The sequence below is a fragment of the Malaclemys terrapin genome, chromosome 11 (genome assembly GCF_027887155.1).
Source record: "Malaclemys terrapin pileata isolate rMalTer1 chromosome 11, rMalTer1.hap1, whole genome shotgun sequence".
NCBI classification, from domain to species: Eukaryota; Metazoa; Chordata; order Testudines; family Emydidae; genus Malaclemys; species Malaclemys terrapin.
Window position 1 is genome coordinate 28,526,635 of NC_071515.1, and position 12,159 is coordinate 28,538,793.

Sequence of the window (12,159 nt, forward strand, 5' to 3'; positions counted from 1 at the left end):
TCTATTGACAACATCATGCTCAAAGCTTCATCAATGGGAACACTGGGGGCAGGGCGATGCTTGGCCAAGTCACCCCTGCTGGCTCAACAAGCTGCAGTAGGTAGATAGGTAGGAAAGCAGGACCCCAAAAATCCACCTCTTGCGGTGCAGTGGGAACAGCAGCACTGAAACCCTCAGGTCAGGCACTGGCCATGAGCCAGGCCAGCCCCGCACCTGCCCCTTGGGGGTGGTTCGCCCAGTGCAATTCAAGCCCCTAGCGGGGAATGCTCAGCTCGCCACTGCGCGGGGTTTCTTCTCCGCGGGGGACACGCCCGGGGAGGGGTGAGGAGTCCCGGGCCCGGGCTGAGCAGCGGTCTCCGGAGCAGGACGGGGACTCCCCCTGACGCACAGGAAAGCCGGCAGGCAGCGTGCAGAATAAAGCGCGCGGCAGGCGGGGGCAGGCAGCCAGCCGCCCGGCGGAGCTCAGCCTGCGCGCCTCGCCACCCGCGGAGCCTGCCTGGGGCGCCCCTCGGACAGGCAAGTCGGAGGAGCGGGCTGCTGCCCGCGGGCGGGGAGGGGGAGTGGCAGGCTCGGGCTGCCGCTTGCTCGCGGGCACCGGGGGGCTGCGAGGGCAGCCGGGGGGCGAGCTCCGCACCCCGGGCTTCAGGCTCTGCGGGGGCCCCGCGCGCACCCCCCGCTTCGCTGCCGACCTGGCCCAGGGGGGCTCCGCCGGCAGAGCGAGGCGGGCGCCGGAGCAGCGGCTCTTCGCACCCGTCGAGCCGCCGCTGCATGGTGCGGGGGGTCGCAGCAGCTGGCGCCGAGTTGGGTCTCCCAGAAAAAGCGGGGGGAGCCTGGCCCCTGGGGGAGCTTGGCCTTCAGGGAGCCCCCAGGCAAGGCCAGCGGCTGCTGCGGGCAGGGGCCCCACGGCCCGCTCGCAGCGCTCTCTGGAGTGGGGGTGAGTGAGTGAGGCCACCCAGCTTGGGCACGGCTTGAACCATGTGTCCCTTGGGCTGCTGCGCGGCCCCGGCAGCTCCAGGGCCGAAGAGACGCGGGAGCGGGCAGTGAGCGCCCCAACCGCGGGAGTGAGGGGGGGCGCGCAAGTTTCTTAGGTGGGCACCTGCAGAGACGAGCTGATGGAACAGAGGAGCGAGGCCAGACGAGGAAATAGAGGAGAGAGACTAGCTCATTTGGGGATTACATTGGCCCTCTTCGCCTTTGTTCCACCTGTACGCATAACCCTGCTTCCTCAGGGCTCTGCAAAGCAGCTTTGAAGGCGGTTCCTTGCACTTGTCCCCCACTGAAGATGGGCCCTGGCCCTCTTTTGAGGGGAGGGGGTAGCCTTCCCTAGGTAAGCTCTATGGTTGGAAGTTCAGACAAGTCATTTTCGGAAAGCATATTCAGAAACCCAAAATTTGCATGGAAACACTGCCTAGAGCAGAGTGCAAAGATAACCTTAAGAGATCAAATTGTTTTTACAGAACAGTACAGGCCATTTGTGTTTTGAAAACAAATTAATCTAACTCCTGAAAGAAACTGAAGAGAAGTATATGCTATGGCACTGTTTTATACGATTCCCACTTATGCACAATAATGTCCCTCTTAACACCATAGAGCTTTGAGAATTAAATAAATACATTTAGGCATAGGTCCCAAAACTAAGCTTGAAGTCACTTCCATCATATATAGTGCTTACAGTTTGGTTCAATGCCTCTGGCACCTCCACTATACAAATTGTTCCAGCACCTCTGCATTTACCTTCTGTGTGTGAATTTGATAGTTTCAGAAGATACATTTTGAAGCCCTTGTGCTTTCCTAAAGTACAGTTGAATATAACTGTTCTAGAATGTATTTAAATATAGTTATACCACACATACTATTTTGACACCATAACTGAAATATGAAAGTTACATTGCAACATTAAGAAATAGTCTATTGCATTACATTGCAATATCAACTATTTATACTGCACTAGATACATTGGAGTAAGAATCTAAACTAACTATATATTTTCAGTTTTTTAACTTTAATTTTTCCTGGAAAAAAAGTACTTTGTGGTATGAATTTGAATAAAGTCTTTACTTCCAGTGGCGAAACAAACTAAGACAAGAGAAAAATGAACATGGCAAATTTATACCCTGTGACTAAAAGTGAAATGGAAAGCATGCCACAATGTGTATTGTTTTTGTTTGATCTGGATATGCTAAATAAATAAAAAAATCTCACATTTACAAAACAGGCCCCAATAGTACAAAGGGTCATGTAGGCAAGTGACTGAATGTAAAAGAAACCTAAAAGTTTACACTGCAGACAAAATCCTTACTTAGATGTGCCCAGAACACCTAATAGGGCCCTAAAACTCCGGGATTCCCAAAGCCATTTAATTCTATTAAAGTTTTGCACTCAAAACTCCTACTATAAATAGATTGAGTGTCTAAGGCCAGAAGGGAGCCTTGTGATCATCTAGTCTGATGTCCTCTAAAGCTCAGGCCACAGAAGTTCCCCTGGATGGGGGAGCAGGAGAGAAGGGGGGGGGGAAATCGCAAGTCTTAATATATGCAAAAAAGACAGCATCATCAGTATGGAAGGAACACATGGATTTGGCTCTTTGTATGCCTCACTAATCAGTGATGCAAATGGTGTAAAGTTATCAATACAACTGCAGAAAGGAAATGAAATGCTTTCATACCCAATTTCCAGAAAACAAAAGTAAATAGTTGGCAACATTTCTCCTATTTAGTGGAAGAAAAAAAAATGTAAAGAGGAGGCAGATTGAAAGATGTTGTTTACAAGTGATGTTGCAGGGAGTTTTTATAAATTGCAATGATAATGTAATCCTGAAGAAATGAATGCTGCATAAGATCTGCATATAATTATCAATCCATAAATATTCACAAGGTTTTTGGAGAGAATTGCCATATATTCATAACTATATCTGGAGGGGATAAATCAGTAATTATATAAAGACCTCAGGATTTGGCTGTTAATCAGTTTTTAAACTTAGGCACTCTGACTTAATGTACAGCACTCAACAACATATCACAAGGCCAAGTTATGCAGTACTTACTAAGGAAACAGGTTTCAGAGGGGTAGCCGTGTTAGTCTGTATCAGCAAAAAGAACAAGGAGTCCTTGTGGCACCTTAGAGACTAACAAATTTATTTGAGCATAAGCTTTCGTGGGCTAAAACCTACTTCATCCTACTGTATTTTCCACTGCATGCATCTGATGAAGTGGGTTTTAGCCCACAAAAGCTTATGCTCAGAAAAATTTGTTAGTCTCTAAGGTGCCACAAGGACTCCTTGTTCTTTTTACTAAGGAAAGACTCCCATTGGCCTCCCTTAATTTTGCCTGATTAAGGCCACAGGACTCAATTATGCCCATGAAGTACTTCAGCTTCTTCAGTGTTTTTCTTTGGTTCAATGAAAACCAAACATGGAAATTCAAACACAAAAACATTTTTGAATAAAGAATCTCAAACCATAAAGGTATTTTTATTTTCCCTTTATTAATTAAAATTTTAAAGCATCTAAAAAGCTATTTTTAATTTGTTTGTATGACATGGAACTATCATTTCAATGAGACAAGAACACTTAACTTTGTAGTTTTGATGAATTTAGACATTAACATTAATATTTTAGCATCACAATTATATTAAATACCCCATATGATGTTTTTACTTCATCTAAACAAAATGATTTGATATCAAAACAAGTTGTTCAGTCTTGAGAATTAACTTTGGGAATTTGGATTCTATGGGAAATTGATCAGATTCAGAACTAGGGTTGTGTTTTTTTTTTTTTTTTAAATATCAGGATTTTCCACAGAATGGAAATTGTTTTGTGACCAGCTTGATACATAACTCACACAACAAAGTGGGACAAAAAATTGAAATAGCAACAAGTCACCCAAAAATAAAGTTCTACAAAATTGTTATATTTTCAATTAAGACACTGTTTTAAAGTTAGAGAGGAGGGGATATCTTTTATTGGATTAACTTCTGTTGGTGAGAGAGAGAGAGAAGCATTTGAGCTACACAGAGCTCTTCCTCAGGTCTGGGAAAGGTACTCAGGGTATGTCTACGCTGCAGTTTAGACACCCCTGGCTGGGCCATGCCAGTGGACTTGAGCTCACAGTGCTTGAGCTAAAGGGCTGTTTAGTTTGAATATTTGGGCTCAGGCTGAAGTCTAGGCACTGGGACCCTCTAGCTTGAGCCAAAATGTCTAAACTGCAATTAAACAGCCCCTTAACCCAAGCCTGTGAGAGGAAGTCACCTGGCATAGGTGCACCACAGGTGTTTAATTGCAGTGTAGACATATCTAGAGTGTAACAGGTAAATACAAGGTCAAAAAGATAGTTTAGCATAAGTAGTTAGCACATTCTAAGGGGTCATTCTAGGTGAAGTGGCCCATTAAAACCCTGTAGTCCAGGGGTAGGCAACCTATGGCATGCATGCCGAAAGCAGCACGCGAGCTGATTTTCAGTGGCACTCACACTGCCCGGGTCCTGTCCACCGGTCCGGGGGGCTCTGCATTTTAATTTAATTTTAAATGAAGCTTCTTAAACACTTTAAAAAGCTTATTTACTTTACATACAACAACAGTTATGTATTGTAGACAGAGAAAGAGACCTTCTAAAAATGTATTACTGGCACACGAAACCTTAAATTCAAGTGAATAAACAAAGACTCAGCACACCACTTCTGAAAGGTTGCCGACCCCTGCTGTAGTCATAGGGCAAAAAGGGGGTTAGAGGGTTACAGATTATTGTAATAAGCCATACATTAAGTGTCTTTATTAAGACCATATCTGACATTATGAAAATTCAAAATAAAAGGCTTCATTTTGAATTGGCACATTGAAAAACTGTTAATCTACATTTGTCTCAAAGACTGACAGTTCCATAGTCCTTCTTCCACTCAAAAGGACTCAACAAGTTGTAATTTTTGTGCAGCACCTAGCACAATGGGGCCCTATAACAGTTCTACTCACCACAGTACCATCCCCAGCATCTGGAAGGGGGCAGTGGAGGGATTTTCACCTCTGGAACCCCCCCCTCCTGCTGATTACCTCTTTGGCCCTGTGTCTGTCCACAGCATAGCCCTCCAAGGGTATGGAAAGCCCAAAACAGCAACTCAGACAAACAAAAGGGTCTTTCACACTGCTTGGGCTCATCTTCAGCACATCCTCCAGACTCAGCTCCCTACCCCTTGTGGGTTATCTTTAAGTTTCTCTGGCTCTTTTCCTAGAATCCCCTCTTTATCTCATTCCCCCTATTTAAGAATCTTCTACAGAAACCCTACTAGCTCCCTGTGATTCATCTTCCAAACTGAGTTTTCTCACCCCTTTTGTGAGGCCAGGTGTCTCATACTGCCACCTGACCTCAATTAGCCCTACCCCCTCTAGCTAAGATGGGGCTAATTACAGCACAGGTGGGCTGACTGAACAGGGTTAGCTGCCCCAGGCCTCCTGGCCCTAAAAAGGGCAATCCATCCTGTTAGAGGTCCGAAGCAGAGATTGGGACTTTTAAGTAATATCATCAAATAATAGATAGTAATAATAATAAAGGCATTAAGGGTCATTGCAGCAACATTTTTGTTGTTTGGGTGTTTCCCCCTTCTCTGTTTTACTCTGAAATAATGCAAAATATCTGCAGCATTGATTGGTAATGACTTTTTACAACATAAACATGTAAATTAAAAAAAATAAATATAATGGTCTAAATTCTCAGGCTCACTCTATCTCTTTTGTACCACTGGGACCATGCTAGGGATACTGAGCTGATATAGCTGGTTTCTTTGTCACTCCCTCTTTGCAGTCCCCAGCGTAGGAAGTATGTCGGGGGGGGGGGAGGAATGGAGAGGAGTAGGCAGTAGCATTGGCTGGAACATGATTCCAACTGGTGCACTTTAGAGCAGCCTCTAAGCTACTCTAATGTGTACTCAGAATTAAAGCAGAGAATCAGGGAGGTATAACCAGCTTCCTGATGGCCACCCCTTCCACACTAGTCTGCCCAGTGGAAGTTGGATGCAGCATGAGAATCTGGCCCAATATTTGTAACCTTGAAAGACTGTTGCAATCCCACACTCAAGTACTGAAGTTAATGTCGGTTTTGCCTGAGTATGGAGTGACAATGCAGGTCTAATGTCTGCCCCTCACCCCCATGCAAGCTTATCAGATGGTGGCCTATTCTTTGTATTTGGCTTTCTTTCCGGTACTAAGTTTACCAAAAACATACAACTACAATCTGAAGCAACCCCAACGTACAATCCTTCTAGGTGAGATAGTTATAGAGATGCTTAGTCTAGGTATGAATTTCAGAGTGGGGCAGTAGATGCCCTGATCATGCCTACGGTTTCTTCTCTTTTATTTCTTATGTAGCCTTCCCATTCCTGGGTTTGGACCCAGCGTGCACACAGGTTTATAGCCGTTTAAGATGTACTAGAGCAATACCTCAATGTACTAGGGCAGGATATAGTACCCTCAATAGAGAAGAGGATGGAGTTCTAGAACCAGCTGAAGTAGATGAAATACAATGATAAGTGTAATATAAAATCAGACTGGTGTGAATTAATCAAACCAACAAGGGCACCTTCCTGCCAGCTTACTGGACTTCTTGTAAGTGATGATATCTGGCTTTGTAAACTACTTTCCTGAAAAGGGAAATACTGTTAAAAGAAAAATCACCATTCTGTCTGATATTTTTATGATCTACTTTTATGAGTCTTTCACACAACAACCAGAGAGAGAAAATCATTTACAATAAAAAAGGAAAAGGTGGTGTGAAACCACAGAAATCCGCAGGGTACCCAGATTGGTATAATGCCTGAGACTACTGTTTACTCTTTCTTTTTTTTTAACTGAATAATTCACTGTTTCAGGTGGAGTGTCCCTTTGAAAGTGGAAAAAATGAGGGGTAGGGGGACTATGAAATTATGGGACAAGGGATGAACATATGTTGAAAACAAATTATACACATGCTATGGAGTGCTTGTGTAGTATCAAAGATTAAATATTAAACCAATTTCACCATTTCTTTTATAGTATGTCTCAATGGAGTCAAGTCCAGCAGTTGGAAATAAAGTTTTTGGAGCAGGTAGACCAGTTCTATGACGATAACTTTCCCATGGAAGTCCGACATCTACTAGCACAGTGGATAGAAAGCCAAGATTGGTAGGATTAAATGTTCTTCTGTCTACTAAGGTTTGATTTGTGGAAACTTTATGGTTTATACAGGCAGATTTTTAGTATGTTTGCTTGTGAACTGTGCAGGAACATGCTTTGCAAGAAAAGTGTGCCTTTAGTTATGTATTAAAGGCCATCTTATTCACATAGCATGTTGCCCTTTATTTATCTGAGAGATTCAGAGTGAGTGAAACATTGAAAGTGCCAATGTTTTCACTACATTAATTTACTAATTACAAATTTCCATGGCATATATTTGATTTGTCAGGGGCAGATTTATAATAAAAACACTAATTAGAGTTTAGGGATCTCTTTCTTGCTTTGATTTTGAATAAATCAAATACCACATACTTCTTTAAAGAATTATTTTTAAATAAAAAAGCTGAATGTAATTTTCTTTATAACACGTTTATTGAAATATGGCTTCATCTAGCTTTAATTAAGAGAAACAAAATTAAAGCTTAATATAATCAGATAATATATAGTCATTTGAGCTGTTCTATATCTTTTAGAGCTCAATTTTCTCTCTTTCAACCTCAAATTTCAGGTGTGTTTGAATAGATTTTTGTTTGGACTTATCTCTATACAAAATATATTTGTTTTTGAATATTAACATAATGACAGTTTTTTGCATGAAAAAATGTCAGTTAGTTAGTTTTAGGTTGTTTTTTTGTTTGTTTGTATTTTGTAGTGTGAAACGGATTCATGTACTCTTTTCTCCAAACTGCACGCAAGAAGCAAACTACCTTTTAAAAAAGTCTTTACTTGTTTCCTTTATTTCTGAATGCAGATTATAACTTACTTAGCAAATAACTTGACATATCTCTTGACATTTTTGTTCATTCACATGCATGTTTCATGTTAATAATTTTGTGTTGCATAGGGAGGCCGCTTCCAATAATGAACCAATGGCAACAATCCTCTTACAGAATTTGTTAATACAATTGGATGAGCAGTTAGACCGGGTTTCTCAAGAAAAGAACCTCCTGTTGATACACAATCTGAAAAGAATCAGGAAACTTCTTCAGGTAAGATTATTACCTCAGATTGCCTTTAGATAAATTTGTACCTTCTTACTGGTTTCTGAGACAAAATCCAACTACCCTTGAAGTCAGTTCAGTTCTGTTTATGTTCTTAAATTGTGCTCATCAATGTAGTATCAAAGCAACTCTGGGAAGATCAGACCCTACTATCTCCAGGCAAAATTAAGTTGACACTTAAGGTCAAATTCTGTTCTTAGTTACACTTATGGAGTAACATGTCTGATTTCAGCGGAGATTGCACAAGTGTAACAGCAGAAACTGGGACCCAGGGTCTTGATATGCAGACAAATCTCAGTTTTTGCAAGTGACATTTTGCAACCTTGTGGCACAAAAGTAGATATTTAACTATGAATAGTTGTGTATACATACTCCTGGGGGAATTCTGCGCCAAAAAATTGAAAATTCAAATATTTTAAAATTTTGCAAATTTTATTTGTCTAAATAACACTACATAATCATGCCAGTTTCAATTATTTTGGTAATTTATTTCAAAATACCTGACAGCACACAAAAATTCCTCTAGCAGCAGAAAATTAAAGAAACCCCTGACAACCCAGTTTTTTCTCTTAATTAATTAGCCTTTTAGAGTTGGTAGGACAACTCGCACCTTTTCATGTTTGCTGTATTTGTATATTTATCTCCTCACTATATGTTTCATATATGTTCTGTATGTTATCTCCTTATTATATGCATCCGATGAAGTGGGCTGTAGCCCGTGAAAGCTTATGCTCTAATACTCCAAAGTACTCCTATTCTTTTTGCGGATATAGACTAACATGGCTGCTACTCTGAAACCCAGTTTCTGTTTCTCTGCCCCGTCTTCCCCAGCCCAGATAACCTCCCCCTCCCTCCCAGAGCCCATCTGTGGCCCCCCCAGCCCAGACACCCTCCCCGAACCCAGCCGTGGTCTACCCACCCCAGACCCCGGTCCCTCTACTGCCCAGGATTCCAGAAGGAGAAACAGCCTGTTGCGGGGTCCCAGCCAGGCTTGTGTGGAGTTTCCTAAATGCCACCGTCTCCTTCCCTCAGGACGTGCAGCTGCTGGGAACCTTGTACTATACTCTCCTCGCCCCTCTCCCCGCCAGTGTCTTCTGTGTGCGAGATGGGCTCTGCTGGGTCCAGCGGCCCCTAGTGGCAGCCAACACCACTGCAGCCCATTTCTGTGGGGGAAAGGAAATTATGCACAAAACCCATTAATTTTTGCAAAAATCTGCATTGTGCAGTGGCACAGAATTTCCCTAGGAGTAGTATACAATTCATTACAGACGTAAAAATGCAGGCACAGTTATTTACAGGTAAAAAACTGCAGCCAGCACTGGATATGAGGCTTTAGAGCAGTGGTTTTAAACCTTTTTTCATTTGCGGACCACTAAAAAATTTCAAAGGAAGATGCAGACCCCTTTGGTTATCTTAGACATAGTCTACAGACACCCAGTGGTCTGCATACCACAGGTTGAAAGCTACAGTTCTATAGCATATAGACCTTCAGTTTGATACGTATCTAAGATTGTCTTTTGATAAGCTTAAAGGTTTTTCCATCAAGCTTTTGCATTTTCTTTTATTGGTTGGAGTTAGTAAAACATAGTCTAATAAATGTTTGTTTATGGTAAGAATTCTGGGGAAATGATAGCATTTAGTTAATGATTTACTTCCTGTTATAATTGTGCCTTCTGCACAAAGCAGATACATATCTCCGTTTTATGAAAGGTTTCTTTCCCTTCTTTGATGGTGGCATGTTTCCTACTGGGACTGCAATGACTGTTATAGTTCTTGCAAAGGGTTATCTTTATTATATGTACTGCAATGGAAAATCTTAACATGACACTGCCAATCACTTTGTTCCCTTTATTCATTATTGGTGATGGCCTCTTAGAAACTTGACAATATTTCCATTCCTACCAACATTTCCTCTTGCATTATTCAAACACTATTTTTCTCATGTGATTTTCATGCAACTTGAAATTAAGGTCACTTTTTTTGTTTCCCTCCTGGTTTGTATATTAACGTCATCCATAATTTCAAAACAGTTAAAACAACAAATTTATTAACTGCTTCTGCAGGACAAGCAAAGAGGCACAGCCTATTGTTATTGTCTTGGTCCTAGGACACACAGCCATAGAGTGGTGGAAGTATTGCTGCATCACTCTACCAGAGGCACTCTCTGCAGGATCATACATACAGGAAGAATGCCTTCAATGGCATTGAGATGAACAGTTCTGACAATATTTTGCAGGCTGAACAGATACGCATTTTACATAGTCACTGGTACCAGATGCTTGATTATAGGGATTTGTCTGTATTTTTATTCAGACTTTGTTTTGGTATTTGGTTTAGCACTTTAAATGTTCCCCTCTTCCCTTTGCTATGTATTTGATTAAAAAAAAAGAGTATTACCAAATGCTAGAAACGTAACCAGCTCTAAACAAATGTGCACTGTAGATAACCTGTAGAATATAGAACAGATTGGGACGAGCACTTAGGATTTCAATGTACTTTTGTATACACGTATGTGTGTGTTTAGATAATAGCCTTTTGTGTGTGTAGAAGGCAGAACAAATGTCCTTAAGTCCTGTCACCTCTGCTGGGACAGATACTGTGCTGTGCCTCTTGGGAGCTGCAATGCCGTAGATGCATACTAGTAGGGGGAGGCAAAGGTGGCTGTGAGCCATCTTTTGTGCCACCTGGATTCTGATCTGGCCAGGATTTGAAGTGGTAACCAGAATATATTAGAACAATCCCAGGAACCTTATGTTCCTCTTCTGGGTTGTATTCTCCCCCAGCCTCTGGTGGCTTCACTGCAGCCCCTGTATGCTACTGGAACAGCATATAAGGGCCAGAGCAGGAGGCATAATGGGCCCAGAGTCTGCCTTTTCCTGCCCCACAGCCATGAGCAGATAGAGACTGCATAGAGGCTTGGCAACCACTGCTCAGCCCACTCAATGGCTGGCTTTCTCAAAAGAAATGCAGCACAAGTGGGAGTGTACACTGAATAATTCTCTGTATCCCTATGCAGGATTGGGTATTCAGATCCCAGTCCTGCAATCTGCTCCAAGCAGAAAGGTCCTTGCATGGAGCTCCATTGACTTCAGGAGCTTGGGGTCTAAAGATTTACAGATTTTCTTGACAAGACACTGTTCTGCCTATTAAAAAATGATCTCAGTCCTGACCTTTGTGGTAAAATATTTCCATCTGAGAAAAAGAGCAATAGTTCTCTCTATTAGTAACGATGCTGGCCTTTCTCAGTTGTATCACGACAGCAAAGAACTGATTTTTTTAGATAACAAGTTACTGCTATGGTTTCAGAATAGAAATGTCAACCACCAGACATTTAATAGCACTTTCACTATTAGATCTTTTTCCTGATTTTTCTTTTATGACCTTTAATAGTAAAACCCGCAGTCTAGCTTGGTTTCCACAATAACTGCTACTGGCAGGGCAGAGGCGATTTTGTGAAATGTTCTGTACTATAGATAAAGCAAATAGCTTGTGGCGCTTTTTAAAAAATAAACAAACTGTATTGAACACACATTTCATTTAAAGTATTACCCGTCTGGCCGTGAAATTTGTATAATATAATTTCTGCTTACATCTTTAACCCAAATATGTGCTACAGAGCATTATTCCAATGGTCCAGAGTTATTGATACAGACCCTGGATCTTCAGTTATCAAAACTAATCCCATTCAGTTTAATTCTGTTGGGCAGGTAGAAAAACCACTACCACAGCTGTCACCAACTAGCACCCTTGTTGTTCTCATTTATTATTTGTCAAGCATTGAAAATGTACTGAAAGCTGTACAGGACACACAATACAAGATAGTCCCTATTCCAAAGATACTAAAGTATACAAATCGCATGTGGGAGAGCAAACTTGGCATCTTTTCTCATACCTATTTGTGCTCTAGGCCGGGCCTAGATCCTTCAGCGCGCCAGAGTTCTGCTTAGCACACCTGAAGAA

The 12,159-nt window shown here is 42.0% G+C and overlaps 1 protein-coding gene across 4 annotated transcripts in view; it reads left to right on the top strand.

Annotated features, from left to right (window-relative positions):
* The first annotated feature begins 353 nt into the window (after positions 1–353).
* STAT4 (signal transducer and activator of transcription 4) overlaps positions 354–12,159 on the top strand; it is a 68,569-nt gene continuing 56,763 nt past the window's right edge. For all 4 annotated transcript variants that reach the window (XM_054044697.1, XM_054044699.1, XM_054044698.1 and 1 more), the window contains exons 1-3: positions 354–516; positions 7,019–7,147; positions 8,043–8,187. In XM_054044697.1, the coding sequence (XP_053900672.1) occupies positions 7,020–7,147; positions 8,043–8,187 (273 nt within the window). In that variant the 5' untranslated portion in view covers positions 354–516; position 7,019. The remainder of the gene's footprint in view (positions 517–7,018; positions 7,148–8,042; positions 8,188–12,159) is intronic.